The 18113-nt window shown below is 42.2% G+C and overlaps 1 protein-coding gene across 1 annotated transcript in view; it reads right to left on the reverse strand.

Annotated features, from left to right (window-relative positions):
* The window catches only part of LOC136872280 (suppressor of lurcher protein 1-like), a 339284-nt gene that overhangs the window by 165756 nt on the left and 155415 nt on the right, over nt 1–18113 (reverse strand). The window contains exon 3 of the mRNA XM_068227413.1: nt 14291–14505. Within this exon, the coding sequence (XP_068083514.1) occupies nt 14291–14505 (215 nt within the window). The remainder of the gene's footprint in view (nt 1–14290; nt 14506–18113) is intronic.

An 18113-nucleotide genomic window follows, 5' to 3' on the forward strand; every position in this document is an offset into this window, starting at 1 on the left:
CTTTAATCTCTCCTAAATTAGACATATTATCCCAGTACACTCGAAACCATATTCTACTTTCACCGATAAAAACATTCGACAAAATCTCCAACACGTATTCCCATTCAATAACATTATTCCTCAACTTACTTGCAAATCTTTTCTCGACTACTTTTACAAATTCTATAGAATTAAACTGTTTTCCAGAAAACTTGGTTAAATCACGATCCCTATTGAACAAACCACTCGCTATTACCACTTCACCCGCCGACTTACCTCTACCTCTCTGCTGTACCACTCCCTGGCAGTTCACTTCTTCTTCTTCTTCTTCCGCTGCTCTTTCAGCATTCTCTTCCACTATTCTCACGTCTTCCTGCAATTCTTCCTCTCTCTCTCTCACCTGCTGTGATAGCGTTTCCTGTTCGTTCCGTAGTTCACTGACTTCCACAAGTTTGCTTTCAATTTGTTCAATTCTACTAATCTGTTCCCTCGTATCTTCCCTAACTGCATTGTAAATTTTGTCCAATCTTTTCTCGACTACCTCATGAATTTCTTCCCGATTACTCGAAATTTTATTTCTTAATTCTTTGATATTCTCTGTACAAGTTCCTTTGACATGCTCAATTTGAGTATGAAGATCGCTCCGATTCAACTCCATTTCACCTCTAAGGTCAACACACTCTTTATTTACCTTATTTTCTAACTTAGATATTTGACCAGTTACCTCTACTATCTTAGTATCTATTTTATAATTTAGTGATTCACTTAAAGCATCTATTTTCTCATTGGTCACATTAAAATTTTCTTTATTACTGCCAATTAATTCTTCCATCTGTTTCTTATTATTTTCATTACTAATACCAATCATTTCTTCCATTTTCTTACTTATCTCTTTCTTACTATTTTCGTTACTACTAATTATTTGTTCCATTTTACTACTTAGAGAGTTAATCTGTTTATTACTATTTTCACTCAGTTTTTTACAGTTTTCATTACTGATCTCGGTAAATTTGGCCATCATTAAATTTATAAAATCTTGGTTCATTCCCCCCGCGATTTCCTTTTGAGTTTCAGTGTGCTTCTCAATTTCTGCGCTTTTCTGAATTTCCTCAGAAGCTCCCATCGTATTCACCTGCTCCCTACTCTGAATTTCACCTTGGATGTCCACAGAAGCAATGACCTCGTCGTTACATGACTTGTTACTGTCTTCCGTGTCCATCTTTGGTTCACTAGTAATAGTCCGCGATCTCAAATTAATTTCCCTCTTCAAATCCCTTGACATATCCCCAAAATACAAATATATATCACAAAATTACAGTCCTGAAATTTACCGGTAATAATTTCCGTTGGCTTAAATGCGCATACTCTTCCCAAATGAACCTATGATATGCTGTCATTCAGACCAAATTCTGAATTTCTTCGTGCACCACGTTGCGGGGCCAAAATGAGAACTTCCTAACTGATTGACTTTACAAACCTATAAAACTGCATTAATATTGAAAATCTGAATATCTGTATTTAAAATGGAAATTATGAAAATTAACATTCATTAAATAAATTACACACTTGTCGAACCTTGTACTCACACTTACTTGTTACCTGCTTACTTACACATACGTTATTTGAAGGGCGCCAGCTGTCACTCAGTACAGCAATAATAGAATGAGACTCTTGACCATCTCTAAGGTGTGGGGTAATAAGCTTACTTTTGACAACATGCCATATAAGTTCTGGGAAAAGGAGATTGGCGTTCGGTTTCCCCATTAATTTTGAGGTTAAGATATTTTACTGTCAATGAAATGAAACTATGAATTCGTTTGATAGAACAATATATATTCTTTAAATAATATATCAAAAAATAGTGAGTCTTGTTGCGATAAAACAGATGAGAATATGAAATTATGACATTGCAACTGACAGAAACTAGGCATGAATTTGAATTCTTCTTGACCGGACATTTAACAATTTATACGAAATATTTCCCTCACTGATTCACTTGACTGTACCTTCAACACTTTGAGTGTAATTACGACGTAATCCATTGCTCTGGTGTTTACTGTAGATGTGTCACGCCTAACGTGGTGATACATCCTTGCGACTGCTTCTTCTCCATATCATCTGACTTCTTTGTAAGTCAATATGGTATGACCTCTTGGCAGGTCCAGGGTTGCCCTCTCTGACTCCTTGGTAAGCCTTGCGTCCGCGTCTTCCACTAAGTGACGGACCAACCATTTGGTCTCACTCTCTCAATGACCAATAATGGCTCACTGAGTCTTCACCATCTCTCGTTCACACTGGTTGGCTGACCACTTAAGGCTTCTTGATCTAGTAGACTACTTCACTGTACTGCATCCGTATAAGTAATGACTGACGCTACAATATGGAGCCACCTTTTATAGACGTTGGTTGACACAACTACGTAATCTCCAGAAATAACAATGACATACTCCCACCTACGCGACAGATATTACACACAGTGGTGAAATAGCCCCGCGGCGACGAGTCGATGCGCGCATATCTAAATCAATACGATGACATAGCCATGGAGTGGCGATGACTTGGCAGAATCGCCAACAATATTGCAATATAACAACGTCACTTCCAATCTCTGATATATACAACAATTCTCACTGTACAGGTATTGAGTGTTATACTACACATACGTATATATGTATACATCTAAGTGCAATCTTGCAAGCAACAGGCAATTGCAAAATTGAATAAAACGGATAATTACAATAATAGTACAATATCAAGATAACATAATAATAATAATACTGACATAATAATAATAATAATAATAATAATAATAATATACAGATAAAATCATACAATAATAAAAATACAGATATCATCCTGTAACGGGATTTGAACCGTTACAATACCCTGAATTTGTATTTGAAGGCGGGTACTACAACTGCCAAAACAAAAACCTGGAAACATTAAGACATTAAATTAATATCCAGATATTCTTAAGTCGAAAAGCTGGGCCGAGTGGCTTAGACGGTTGACTCTACATTGGCAGGTTCGATCCTGGCTCAGTCCGGTGGTATTTGGAGGTGATCAAATACGTCAGCCTCGTGTCGGTAGATTTACTAGCACGTAAACGAACTCCTGCGGGACTACATTCCGGCACCTCGGCATCTCCGGAAAACCGTAAAAGGAGTTAGAGGAACGTAAAGCAAATACCATTATTATTATTATTATTATTATTATTATTATTATTATTATTATTATTATTATTATTATTAAGTCGAGGACTGCGTAAAAAATTGTAATCGTAAAATGTGAAGTGATTTTTCTCATCAACAAAAAAAGTTGCTGTTAAATAATACGTATTTGGGTCATAATAATAAGGAGCCTCTGTGGCTCAGGCGGCAGCGCGCCGGCCTCTCACCGCTGGGTTCTGATATTCAGATCCCGGTCACTCCATGTGAGATTTGTGCTGGACAAAGCAGAGGCGGGACAGGGTTTTATCCGGGTACTCCGGTTTTCCCTGTCATATTTCATTCCAGCAACACTTTCCAGTATTATTTCATATCATCTCTCATATATTAATCATTGCCCCAGAGGAGTGCGACAGGCTTCCGCAGCCGGCAGAGTTCCTATCCTTGCCGCTAGATGGGGGCTTCATTCATTCTATTCCTGACCCAGCCGAATGGCTGGAAACAGGCTGTGGATTTTAATTTTCATTAATAATAATAATAATAATAATAATAATAATAATAATAATAATAATAATGTCCACCTCTGTGGTATAGTGGTTAGTGGTTAGCTGCCACCCCCGGAGGCCCGAGTTCGATTCCCGACTCTGCCGCGAAATTTGAAAAGTGGTACGAGGGCTGGAACGGGGTCCACTCAGCCTCGGAGGTTAACTGAGTGGGGGCGGGGTTCGATTCCCTCCTCAGCATCCTCGAAGTGGTTTTCCGTGGTTTCCCACTTCTCCGCCAGACAAATAACGGGATGGACCTAACTTAGGGCCACGGCCGCTTCCTTCCCTCTCCCTTGCCTGTCCCTTACAATATTCCTATCTCCCCACAACGCCCTTGTTCAGCATAGCAGGTGAGGCAGCCTGGGAAAGGTGCTGGTACTCTTCTGCAGTTGTATCCCCGACCCAAAGTCTCACACTCCAGGACACTGCCCTCGAAGTGGTAGAGGTGGGATCCCTTGCTGAGTCTGAGGGAAAAACCAACCCCGGGGTGTAAACGGACGAAGAAAGAAAAAAACGAAATAATAATAATAATAATAATAATAATAATAATAATAATAATAATAATAATCATCATCTTCATCATCATAGAAAATAACACAAGGGATAAAATCTGAAATAACAAAGAAATCGGGATTAGGCTGCATCTGATACAGACATAGGTGTATTAAGCGGGTATACATCCGTATGATCTGACGAAATGAACTGCTACCATTTATTTCTAGCTGGTTTCATTGAAATACTAACGAACACTACTTAAAATCTTATGAATGATCAGCCTATCTTAAGAGAAATTTCATCAATATTACACAGTTCCTGTAATTATGTTCGAAAAAATATAAAATCGACAATTCCGAATATTATCTCAAATCCGGACCGTGGTGTTTTGACAGTAGTTATTGGTTATTCTTACTTGTTAAAATACTTTTTTACCCTGATTAGTATTGGTGTTGATGTTGATGTAACTTGCATCAATCCCATAGATTTATTAGTATAGATAAGTGCCATATACAATCGGTACATGAGAAGAAAATCATATTATTGTTCCGTATCGACTCTCGTAGTCAAAAGACTATTGTCCTGATTTGAGTTAATGTTCCTTGTTTAGATGTTGGTCCTAATAACCAAACCCCATGGCACTACAGCCATGAACGGCCTTAACCTAAAAAGCGACCGCTGCTCAGCCCGAAGGCCTGCAGTTTATGAGGTGGTTTGGGGTCAGCAAGACGAATCCTCTCGGCCATTATTCTTGGCTTTCTATATCGGGGCCACTATCTCACCGTCAGAGAGATCCTCAATTCTAATCACGTAGGCTGAGTGGACCTCGAACCAGCCCTCAGATTCAGGTCAAAATCCCTTACCAGGACGGGAATCGAACCCGGGGCCTCGGGTGAGAGCCAGGTACACTTCCCCTACACCTCGTGCCCTCATCCCGAGGTTGTGCAGCTCTTTTCAGACACATCCCAAATAAAGGTCAGCTGCATGTGCCATTTTAACCACATCCAGCCCTCTTGCCACTCTTAAATTTCTGGCAGTACCGGAAATCGAACCCGGCCCCCGAGGATGGCAGCTAATAGTGCTAACCGTTACGCTACGGGAGCGAAAGTTGAGCGTAAAACCACTGTCAAAATACCACGGTCTGGTTTTGACACTAGCATTAGGGTCAACATGTAAATAAGGAACATTAATGCTTTTTATTAGAATTCGAGAATATACATTGTCCGCTTCTATGCTGTAGTGGTTATTGTGATCAGCTGCCACCCCCGGAGGCCCGGGTTCGATTACCGGCTCTGCCGCGAAATTTGAACAGTGGTACGAGGGCTGGAACTGTGTCCACTCAGCCTCGGGAGGATAACAGAGTAGAGGTGGATTCGATTCCTATCTAAGCCATCCTGGAAGTGGTTTTCTGTGGTTTCCCACTTCTCCTCCAGGCAAATATCGGGATGGTACCTAACTACAGGCCACGGCCGCTTCCTTCCCTCTTCCTTGTCTATCCCTTCCAATCTTCCCATCCCCCCCGCAAGGCCCCTCTTCAGCATAGCAGGTGAGGCCGCCTGGGCTAAGTACTGGTCATCCTCCCCAGTTGTATCCCGACCCATTGTCTGAAGCTCCAGCACACTGCACTTGAGGCGGTAGAGGTGGGATCCCTCGCTGAGTCCGATGGAAAAACCGACCCTGGAGGATAAACAGATAAAGGGTGAGGAGAATAGGCATCGAAAGACTTAAGCAATACTAGGCAATTCCGTTCACATTATTTTAACGACATAAGTCAATGACTGATTTTAACAAACTATGCATTTTAGCAGCAGAACTGTAAATAAATTTTATAAGGTAGAATGTTCTCAGTTCATCATATTACCAATTCATCTAATGTTTTAATATCTCAACTATAGACACTGAGCACTATAATTCTCCATAGGAGAAATTTGTCTTAAGTTGTTTATAATTTTGTCCACCTCTGTGGTGTAGTGGTTAGTGTGATTAGCTGCCACCCCGGGAGGCCCAGTTTCGATTCCCGGCTCTGCTACGAAATTTGAAAAGTGTTAGAGGGCTGGAACGGGGTCCACTCAGCCTCGGGAGGTCAACTGAGTAGAGGTGGGTTCGATTCCCACCTCAGCCATCCTGGAAGTGGTTTTCCGTGGTTTCCCGCCTCTTCTCCAGACAAATGCCGGGATGGTACCTAACTTAAGGCCACGGCCGTTTCCCTCCCTCTTCCTTGTCTATCCCTTCCCATCTTCCCATCCCCCGCAACGCCCCTGTTCAGCATAGCAGCTGAGGCCACCTGGGTTAGGTACTGGTCATCCTCCCCAGTTGTATCCCCCGACCCAGATTCTAAAGCTCCAGGACACTGCCCTTGAGGTGATAGAAATGGGATCCCTCGCTGAGTCCGGGGGAAAAACCCACCCTGGAGGGTAAACAGATAAAGAAGAAGAGAAGTTTATCATTTTAAAGTCTTATTTTAATGTCTTGATGATGACGCAAAGGGGTTGGAACATGTCTACAATGTTTATGTAACTTGTATCAATCTCATAGAATGAATTATATAGTACTGAATAGGTGGATAAACCAAGTTTTTACTCAATTGTGATATACCGTCGTGTAGAGGACATAACTATAAGTTAAGTACTTGAACTGGATTAATCTACAACTTTCAATCAGTATCAAAACAAGCTTCTCCAGGATAATATAAAATTAAACTTTTGCAAGACCAGTTTAGAGGCATAAGTACCTTTCTCAGATGCTTCACATACAACTGCCTATTATTTCCTCGTATGACACCGAAATGTCATACACCGTATCGTGATGTTAGGTAAAACATTTGGAACAAGGAGCAATGTGTGTAGGAAGTGCATTAAATATCCACTAAAATTACTTGTTAGCTGGGTTAAGAAATTAGTATTGATGTAAAGGTCCATTCTCAATGAAAATTTAATATAAACGCTTAATGTGAAACTTAGGCGCTGTTCCGGTCTAGCTATAGCTAGACCACCTAGTTACTCGCTACCACTTTAGGACAGATAGCAGTACCCTTCAGTGTGTATTTATTTTGAAGGCCCTCAGCCGGAAGTGGTGTGGATGGAAGGGGATGAGAGACTGTTATGCTTGGGTGCCTCGAATGTGAGGGGGCAGGAACATGTGGTTGACTATTATCGAGGGCATCTGCCCATCAACACCCAGTATTATGTATTTATGTGTTATATAAGTGTCATAAGTGTAATAAATGTTGTTATTTAATCAAGTGAGTGAGTTACGTACAAAACATGGTTCAAATACCGGGCCGGATTATCTACACCACGAGGACCTCGTGAAAGCAGTGTGGCGTGTAGTTAGTTTCAACAGACACATGGAAATACTTGGAAGTTCACTTTAACGACATCATCTGGCAGCCCCGGGTTCGATGTTCCAGCACCAGAGGTAAACTAAACTGAAGGCAGTTTAGTACTATTCATTTAAGGCTCTCCTTTTCTCCTTGTTATTGTCTTACCCCCTCCATCATGGAATCCTCAACAAGGCAAAAGCTTCTTAAGCAGAGGTCGCGATTTAAAGCGCAACTTACCCGCTCGGAAACTTTCGTTGAGAATTTCATCGCTCAACAACATTCGAATTCGCATGAAATTAAACTACGATACGAAGACATGAGTGCATTAATGTCGAAGTTTGATGACGTGCAGTCAGAATTAGAATTAGGAGACGTTCAAAACGAGCAAGCTAATGATCAGGCGCGTGCCGAATTCGAAACCAAATACTACAAGGTAAAGGGCGAAGTGAGTAAAATAATAGCGAACCTTGAAGAGGCATCACGCTACACGGTAGATTCAGGAAGAACTCAGGTCAGCAGTGTCACGAGTTTAAAGTTACCGGCTATTAACATTCCACATTTCGATGGAAAATTCGAAAACTGGCTCTCATTCGCGGACAGTTTTCAAGTTATGATCCATAACAATAACAATCTGCCAGGTGTCCAGAAATTTCACTACTTAGCATCTGTACTCAAGGGTCCAGCCAGCCAATTAATTCAAAATTTACCCATCACAGAGGCAAATTATGAGGTAGCGTGGAAAATGTTGAAGGACAGATTTGAGAACAAGAAACTAATAGCAGCTACTCATGTTAAGGCACTCTTAACTTTAAAATCAGTCTCCAGTGAAACAGCCACAGAACTGTTAAGGTACTCTGACACTTTTAATAGTCATTTGAATGCACTGAAGGCCCTAGAACTTAACATTCCATTGCATGAAGTTATTTTGACTCAACTGTATGCTCAAGGACTTGATGCTTGTACTAGACGAGACTGGGAATTATCACAGGCAGACATTCGGGTTCCATCACTTGTATACTTGCTGTCATTTGTTGAGCGCAAACGGCAAGCTCTGGAGAACTTCCCTAGCTCACAGCACACTGCACCATCGCACAGACAACAAGCTGACAGAAATAAGCATAAACCTCAAGGGGATACTCAACCACGCTACACTTACACCACTACCAGTCTCACAAAGTGTCCCTGCTGTCATGGTAATCACCCGATATTTAAATGTGAAGAGTTTACAGCTCTCAGTGTGGAAGATAGACAAAGAAGGGTTAAGGAAATGGATTTATGTTTTAACTGTTTGCGTACAGAGCATTCTGCCAAACAGTGCACATCACGTGGTTGTAAATTATGTAGTACGAAGCATCACACCTCATTACATAATCCATCAGTTAGAGAGGGAGGTACAGCCCATCAAACTGCATCCAACTCCTCTCACACATACTGCAATACAAGAGACCCTGTAGGGGTTCTGCTGTCCACTTCCATGGTCAAGATACTAGATTCTAGGGAGAAAATGCAGGTCTGCCGGGCACTTCTTGACAGTGGCAGCCAGGTTAATCTTTGCACTGAAAGTCTAACACAGCGATTAGGCCTTAAGAAAATGAAGAATCCCATACCAATCAGCGGCATAAATGATTCCATTTCTCAATCAAGGTACAGTGTTCAGTTAGAATTGCAATCCACTGTAAGTAACTTCACTGTGAGTATGACTTGTTCTGTCTTTCCACGTATCACAGGTAACATGCCCAGTAGTTACATTCAGCATGAGCACTGGAACTTGCCCGCTGACTTGAAGCTCGCTGACCCCAAGTTCTTCCAGCCAGGTGACACTGAATTGTTAATAGGTGCAGAACATTTATTTTCATTACTGAAACCTGGGCGCAGAACTCGATCACCAGATTATCCTATCCTTCAAGACACTGAACTAGGATGGATTATTGCTGGACACTACCATCGTAGGGAAGAGAAAAATCCTACTCTAACTACATATTTCTTGAAGTCAGAGTACAGGTTAGACACCCAACTACAACGGTTCTGGGAAATAGGAGAGCTTACGTCACGAGTCATGACAAGAGAAGAGAGAGCCACCGAAAAGCACTTTACAGAGAATACTACTAGGGATGCTACAGGTAGATTCATAGTTCGCTTACCCCTCAAGCAGAAACCTGAGGTTCTGGGAAACTCCTTCAATTATGCCATGTCCAGACTAACTCAACTAGAACGGCGTTTCAACAGGTAGCCCTCACTGAAACATGAGTACTCTAACTTTCTTCACGAGTATGAGGCGATGGGGCATATGGTTAAGGTGGATACATCTACTCAGTCAGGGAATGAAGGTGGAAGCTATTATCTACCCCATCATCCAGTTTTTAAGCTTAGTAGCTCGACTACCAAAACTAGGGTTGTATTTGATGCATCTTCTAAAACTTCTAACAATATTTCATTGAATGATATATTAATGGTTGGAATGACAATACAACAGGATCTTTACTCTATCATTCTAAGATTCAGAATGCATTCCTTTGCCTTTACGGCAGATATTGCTAAAATGTATCGGCAAGTCATGGTTCATGCAGATGATAGGAAACTTCAGCGGATTATCTGGAGGGAATCACCTAGGGACCCACCCTCTCACTATGAACTGACAACTGTAACATATGTTACAGCATCAGCACCCTTCCTACCTACCAGATGCCTGCAGCAACTTGCTGAAGATGAAGAATCGAGGTTCCCCAGAGCAGCACAAGTTGTTCGCAGAGATTTTTATGTTGACGATTTATTAAGCGGCTGTGACGATATCCAGGATGCTCTTCAGTTGCAGTCTGAAATTATTAATTTACTAGAGAGTGGAGGATTTCACCTCAGGAAATGGTGTTCAAACCATCCAGCATTACTAGAAGCAGTTTCAGAAGAGGACAGGGAAACCCAGCTGCCTTTAAGTCTTGATGAAGGCACTAGCGTGAAATCTTTAGGCCTATTATGGCATCCAGTTACTGATCATTTTCTCATTTGTGGCTATCTGTATTCAGACAGTCCCTATCATGCTGACTCTCATGTAACTAAACGAAAGGTCTTATCTGTTATTGCTTCAATATTTGATCCACTTGGGTTGATCAGCCCTTTGGTCATTTCTTACAAGGTTTTTATGCAGAAACTTTCGCTAGTAAATCTGAACTGGGATGACAGACTACCATCTCAACTAGTCAGAGAATGGGAAGAACTTCACTTTAAGCCACAGGCAGTAAGAGAATTTTATATTGAGCGGTTAGTCACATGTAGGGGACCCCCTGTTGATATACAAATTCATGGTTTTTCTGATGCTTCAGAACAAGCTTATGGAGCTTGTCTTTATGTACGGTCTGCCGACAAAGGGGGACAGACCTGTGTCAGATTATTATGTTCTAAATCCAGAGTAACACCGGTGAAGAAACTGATACTACCAAGACTTGAACTGTGTGGAGCGCTACTACTTGCCCGACTACTCCACAAGACCCTTCCAGCTTTGTCTCTGCCAGTCAGCAAGCTGTACCTATGGACGGACTCCACCATTGTCTTACCCTGGATCACATCTCCTGCTACTCGCTGGAAAACATTTGTGGCCAACCGAGTCTCTTCAATCCAAGAATACTCTCACAAGTCAGAATGGAGACAGGTTCCTACCAGTTGCAATCCAGCAGATTTAATATCCAGAGGTGTTGCTCCAGGACAACTACGAGGTATGAACCTGTGGTGGCACGGACCATCCTGGTTAACTGAGCCCATTGAATCATGGCCAGACACAATCTCGTCCCATGCAGAAGAGGAACTACCTGAGTCACGAAACACACTTCCTGTAGTCATGTTGATAGGTACAAACTGGGATGAACTTATGCTGAAGTACTCGTCACTGTCCCGACTGACTCGAGTTACTGCATATTGTTGGCGATTTATTCACAATAGTGCCAATCCTCAAGATAGGAGGTTAGGGACATTAAGTGCACAAGAGCTGCAGATGGCCTTGCACTCCTGTATCAAAATTGCACAACAAGTGTGTTATGCTCAAGAGATAACCAGTCTCAACTCTAAATGCTGAATTTCAAGGAAGAGTAAAATTGCAGATTTACATCCTTCCTTGGATGATAAGGGAATGCTAAGGGTAGGACGAAGACTAGTAAATTCAAACCTACCTTATGACACTAAGCACCAGCTTATCCTTCCTCCCCAGCATGCTCTCACAAACCTTGTTGTAATGGCAGAACATATTAGGCTTTTACATGCAGGTGCTCAGTTAGTAATTGTATCATTAAGAGAAAGATTCTGGATTCCCACGGCTAGGGCAGTTGTTCGAAGGGTCATCCACAAGTGCCTGACCTGTTTTAGATTCAAGGCGTCAACAGCTGAACAATTGATGGGACAGCTCCCTGTTACCAGAGTGCAACAGAGTCGCCCATTTCTTAATGTAGGAACTGATTATGCTGGTCCTTTCTTCGTCAAGAGGGAAAATGTGAGAAGCAAACAGACAACGAAGAGCTACATTGCATTGTTCATCTGTCTGGCTACCAAGGCTCTTCACCTGGAGGTGGTGAGTGATCTCTGTACTGATGTCTTTATGGCAGCCCTGAGGAGATTCATAGCTCGACGTGGGAAGTGCTCCATCATCTATAGTGATAATGGGACTAACTTCATTGGTGCCAATAGAAGAATGCAGGATCTCCAATAACTATTCCTTTCAACCAGCTTTTGTGAAGAGATAAGGAATTCATTAGCGATGGAAGGCATCACGTGGCACTTTATACCTCCCAGCTCTCCACACTTTGGCGGACTGTGGGAAGCAGCTGTCAAGTCCATGAAGTACCACTTGAGAAGAGTTGCTGCTGACATTTGAGGAGCTATGTACCCTTACTGCACAGACAGAAGCCTGTTTTAATTCTCGCCCCCTATCTGCCTTATCTAATGACCCCAGTGACCTTAATTATTTATCACCTGCCCGCTTCCTAATTGGTGCCCCCCTTACAACCATTCCTGAGCCTGACATTACTGACCTGCCCATCAACAGATTGTCTCGATGGCAGTGTATCCAGTCAATGCAGCTGCAGTTGTGGAAGAGGTGGTCTGCCGATTACCTGAACTCACTGCAGCAGAGGAAGAAATGGACCTGTCCCAAGGAGAACCTAGCTACTGGAACAGTTGTTCTTCTGAAGGAGGACAATCTTCCTCCTCTCTGTTGGAAGTTGGCTGTGGTGGAGACTGTTCACCCTGGGAAGGATGGACTTGCACGAGTGGCTACCATCAGAACAACCAGTGTTTTTTTTTAAACGACCTGTTAACAAGTTAATTCCATTACCTATTGAGAACGAAACAGGATCGTTGTGGCTAAAACATAATGTGTTTGATGTGAATATTTTTTCTTGTTCATTTCAGAGTGTAATTATGGTGTTGTGTGTGTGATTTGAACTGAGAACTTATAGTGTGCTTAATTCATACTGCATAATAATGGATGAGGACACAGTCAACCTACTTAGTACCTTCTGTTAACAGTGTGTAAATATTTTGTTGCTTGTGTTTCTGTTTTGCCTATGTTTATATGTATATTTTGTTGAATGATCAACTAATTTTGGTTACTGTACATGAACTCTGTATGTCAGTGCCTGTGTGATATCTGAACTGAACTCTCATGAGGGCATATCAGGCAATTTAATTCAGTTGCATCATGGTGATTCAACAGTGGGGAGCATGTTCCGGTCTAGCTAGAGCTAGACCACCTAGTTGCTCGCTACCACTTTAGGACAGATAGCAGCACCCTTCAGTGTGTATTTATTTTGAAGGCCCTCAGCCGGAAGTGGTGTGGATGGAAGGGGATGGGAGACTGTTGTGCTTGGGTGCCTCGAGCGTGAGGGGGAGGAACATGTGATTGACTATTATCGAGGGCATCTGCCCATCAATACCCAGTATTATGTATTTATGTGTTATATAAGTATCATAAGTGTAATAAATGTTGTCATTTAATCAAGTGAGTGAGTTACGTACAAAACAGGCGCAAACTTAGTACATGACAGAAGTATTCACAATGGAGAACGGGAACGTAGGTAATAAAACATAAGAAATGCGTACGATTTAACAGCTTAGTTAAAATGGCTACCAGTGACGCGACAACAGCCGTAGCCTTTGGTACACTCCTCGGGTCAGAAAATGCCATTCTTTTTATCTGCAAAACCGCTCACGTAAGGTGTTCATGCTTTTCTGGTGGACAAAACCTGTAAAGCATACTACGCTTAAATACGAATTACTTTTTATGGATGTAGGCCTGTATTATAGAAAGCTACAATGAAAAGAGGTAGCCAATATTGTTTTCTTTTCCATACACAATAAAATTATTATTAAAACAATTTAAAAGTGCCAAACGACATACTTTAGGCTTACACTTACAGTACAAAAGCACCAACTAAACAACATGCATAGGTTTAATTTCTTAAGAAAACGAAGTCCATTTTTTCCTTTTTTTTCTTTCATTACTGAATCTTTGTATGGTTGATTTTCTCTTACATATATCGTAATCAATTTCTAATCGAATACAATTTAACAGTTGAGTCGTACTGAGTTCTAATTGTCTGCTTGTTACGTTTTCCATAGAAATTTGGATCTTTCGAGCTGCAATGTTTATATGTAATATAACTTACTTGATCTTGCTGACTGACGCTTTTTAAAAACCGAATGCATGCCTCTGTGTTTGTGTTATATTCACGTATAATTTCCATCGTGAGTGAGCCCTAATTTTTATCCAATTAATATAAATATCAGAATACCCTACTTACGTCTGTCAATAAAACGGAAGTGCCCCAGGAAACCTGAGCTGTTGGCGGGCCGATGGTCTGAGTGGAATTCAAGAACCAATCCGCGACCTGAACTGTACAACACGTGGGGGATGTCTGTGTACCCACCACACAGGAGACCAGCCCACGGCGTGTACTCGTTCACCTCGGGGCGCTCCAGGTGAAGAAACAGCTTCACATAGTCACCTCGGGCGCAACTGGAACACAAGAAATATAAGTTATACATTTGAAATATTACAGTAAAGTATGGATGCTAGAGGACAGTAGTATCACTGCGAAGGAACTGGGCTATCTCTCGTTAGTGAAGCCAGTTCTGTAATTTATAAAATAATTTGAAATACACTGGCGGAAAAAATCCATACACCAAGAAGGGATTGTGCTAGATTAATGAACGTTCGTAGGCATAAGATGATGTTGATTCAAATTTCCCGCAAATCGCATTAGCGTGACGCTAGTAGCGGCCACATGACGTTGCACATCAGGTTTTCTTTAAATACGGGCTGTACTGTGCGAGAGCGGGCGTGTCTGTGAGTGGGTCAGGAATGCCTTTACGATGACGCAGAAGTCAGTAACAGCAGCTCACTGCGGTTGAACGAGGCCGTATAATAGGGCTACGTGAAGGTGGATTTTCCTTCCGCGTATTGCAGAACGACTGGCAGGAATTTCTCCACTGTGCATGCGCGCTGGCTGCAGTGGTCACGAGAAGGTACGGCTCGCAAGAAGAGCAGGCTGCGGACGTTCCCATGGCACCAAAGAGACGGAGGACGGCCGCATTAGGCGTATCGCTGCGTCTGCAGCAGCAATTCGAGCGACAGTTGGCACCACAGTGACGCAACGAACTGTTCGAAATCGGTTAATTGAAGGACAGCTTCGAGCCAGACGCCCTGTGGCGCCGTCTGCGACTTCAGTGATATCAAGCGAGAGGTCATTGGAGGATGGTGTGGAGGTACGTTGTGTTTTCCGATAAAACCCCCCTGTGGGTGGGGACGGTAGAATAACACCCACGGTATCCCCTGCCTGTCGTAAGAGGCGACTAAAAGGAGCCGCAGGGGCTCTGAACTTTGGAGCGTTGGTTGGCGACTACGGGGCCCTCAGCTGAGTCCTGGTATTGCTTCCACTTACTTGTGCCAGGCTCCTTACTTTCATGTATGCTATTTGACCTCTCTTCGTCAACTCTTGTTCTTTTCCGATCCCGACAGTATTAGGTTCTCGAGGCCTGGGGAGTCTTTCATTTTCACGCCCTTCGTAGCCCTTATCTTCCTTTGACCGATATCTTCATTTTTCTAAGTGTCGGATCCCTTCAATTTTTCCCCTCAGATTACTGTTATATAGAGGATGGTTGTCTAGTTGTACTTTCTCTTAAAACGATGATCACCACCACCAGCACCACCTTTTCCGATGAAAGCCAGTTCTGCTTTGGTGCCAGTGATGGTCGTGTGTAGGTTAGAAAGAGGCCAGGTGAGTGCTTGCATTCCACCTCTCTGCGGCGCCGACACACTGGACCTACACCGTGGGGTGCAATTTCCTATGACAGTAGGAGCACTCTCGTGGTTATCCCACGCACCCTGACAGCAGATGTGCACGTCCTTCTGGTGATTCGACCTATTATACTGCCATTGATGAACAGCATTTCCCGCGGCGGGGGGCTGATTTGCAACAGGATAATGCACGTCCCCATGCCGCTGTTGTAACCCAACGTGCTTTACAGAATGTCGACATGTTAACTTGGCCTGCTCGATCCCTCGATCTGTCCCCAATCGAGCACACATTGGACGACAACTCTAGCGAGCGGCATCCACAACTGGCATTAACCGTCCCTGTATTGACCGACCAAGTGCAACCTCACAAGCTGACATCCAGCAGCTGTACGACACAATACATGCTCGTTTGCATGCCTGCAACGATTACACCGGTTATTAATGGACCAGCATCAAAAATTTGCAACGGCTTAATTGATATACAATACCTATTTTCATAAATAGCGATGAGTCAGGTGTTGTAATTTATTAATGACCTGTTGACATGTTTCATGTGACACATTTATACAGTTGACCTAACTTATAGAATTTATGAGAGGGATGATATCTACATGAGCTATTGGTGATGATGATAGATGATAATTTTGAAGAGTTCACATGTAATAAATGACTTATCGCTTATCTTTTTCCTAACGTTTCCATAAAAAGCTGTTACAGAATGATAAATGATCCTTATCCTCAATATTCCTCGAGATTCGAATGCTTGATGTTACTTGATAGTACTTTATATCACCGATATTACTGATATTATACCGAGCTCGATAGCTGAAGTCGCTTAAGTGTGGCCAGTATCCAGTATTCGGGAGATAGTAGGTTCGAACCCCACTGTCGGCAACCCTGAAGATGGTTTTCCGTGGTTTCCCATTTTCATACCAGGCAAATTCTGGGGCTGTACCTTAATTAAGGCCACGGCCGCTTCCTTCCCACTACCAGCCCTTCCCTGTCCCATCATCGCCATAAGACCTATCTGTGTCAGTGCGACGTAAAAGCAAGTAGATATTACTGATGTGATTGATATCCTCAATATAATTGATATTATGGAAATGTGAGGACATAAATATTGAAGATTAGTATATTTAATTCAAGGCAAAGGATTGATGCTTAGCAAGTTTTCCAGATAGATCTGTAAATTTTACAACAAGTCAGTGCCAGAAACAACATCCTGAGGAAGCTGAGAGGTAAAAACTGGGGTGCAAAGGCACAAGTTCTTAGAACCACTGCATTGGCTCTGTGTTACTCTGCTGCAGAATACGCATCCCCTGTGTGGTATAGATCATCCCACGCCAAAACTGTCGACCCTGTCCTGAATGAAGCTTGTAGATTAATCACAGGATGCCTGAAACCTACCCCTGTTGAGAAGCTACACTGTCTTGCTGGCATTGCACCTCCAAGTATTCGTCGAGAAATCGCTGCTGATCAAGAACGACTGAAGGTTGAGAACGTTGAAGCTCCCCCGCTGTTTGGTCATCATCAATCTCAGTCTAGGCTGAAATCCAGGAAAAGTTTCCTCCAGACATCAAAGCCCTCGGAAGGACCACCAGATAAGGCAAGACTTTCCTTGCGGAAATCTAAGCAGCAAGAATGGATGGAGCCGCGTGAACATATTCCGGCTGGTTACAATGACTGGAGTGTTTGGAGGTCCCTTAACCGATTAAGAACTGGTGTCGGCAGGGCTAAGTCCTCACTTAAGTTATGGGGCTTCACATCAGAGGACAGCAAGTGCGACTGCGGTGAAGAACAAACAGTAATCCACATGTATAAATGTCCTCTCTGCCCATTTTCATGTTCAGAGCAAGATTTAATGCTTGCTGATGACAATGCCATAGGTGTGGCTCAGATTTGGAAAAACACCATCTAGATGTATAGTAAATTTGGTCAATGTTCCTTTCTTTGTCCATTTTTGTAAGTTTTGTAAATAGTCTAATTATCACTTTATTTTAACTGTATGATTAAGTATGCTTCTGACACGAGTAAATAAAAGTGATGTGATTTCAATTTATAGGAACAGAATTCACAAAATAATTTCTGACTTATTTTCTACTTTTCAATGTGCATAATTGTAAATATTTTTTTAACAATCGAAGATCCTTGACAAATCGATTCAACACAATTAATAATTTTAACTGAAGATAGATATTTTCTTTTCAAATATCATTTTCTCTTCTTTACCAGATTTTCTATTGTAATAAACGAGATTAATCAAAAGTTATTGACATTTTATACTAATATAAGCAGATACTGAGCCTCCGTGGCTCAGACGGCAGCGC

This window comes from Anabrus simplex, chromosome 4, assembly GCF_040414725.1.
Source record: "Anabrus simplex isolate iqAnaSimp1 chromosome 4, ASM4041472v1, whole genome shotgun sequence".
NCBI lineage: Eukaryota > Metazoa > Arthropoda > Insecta > Orthoptera > Tettigoniidae > Anabrus > Anabrus simplex.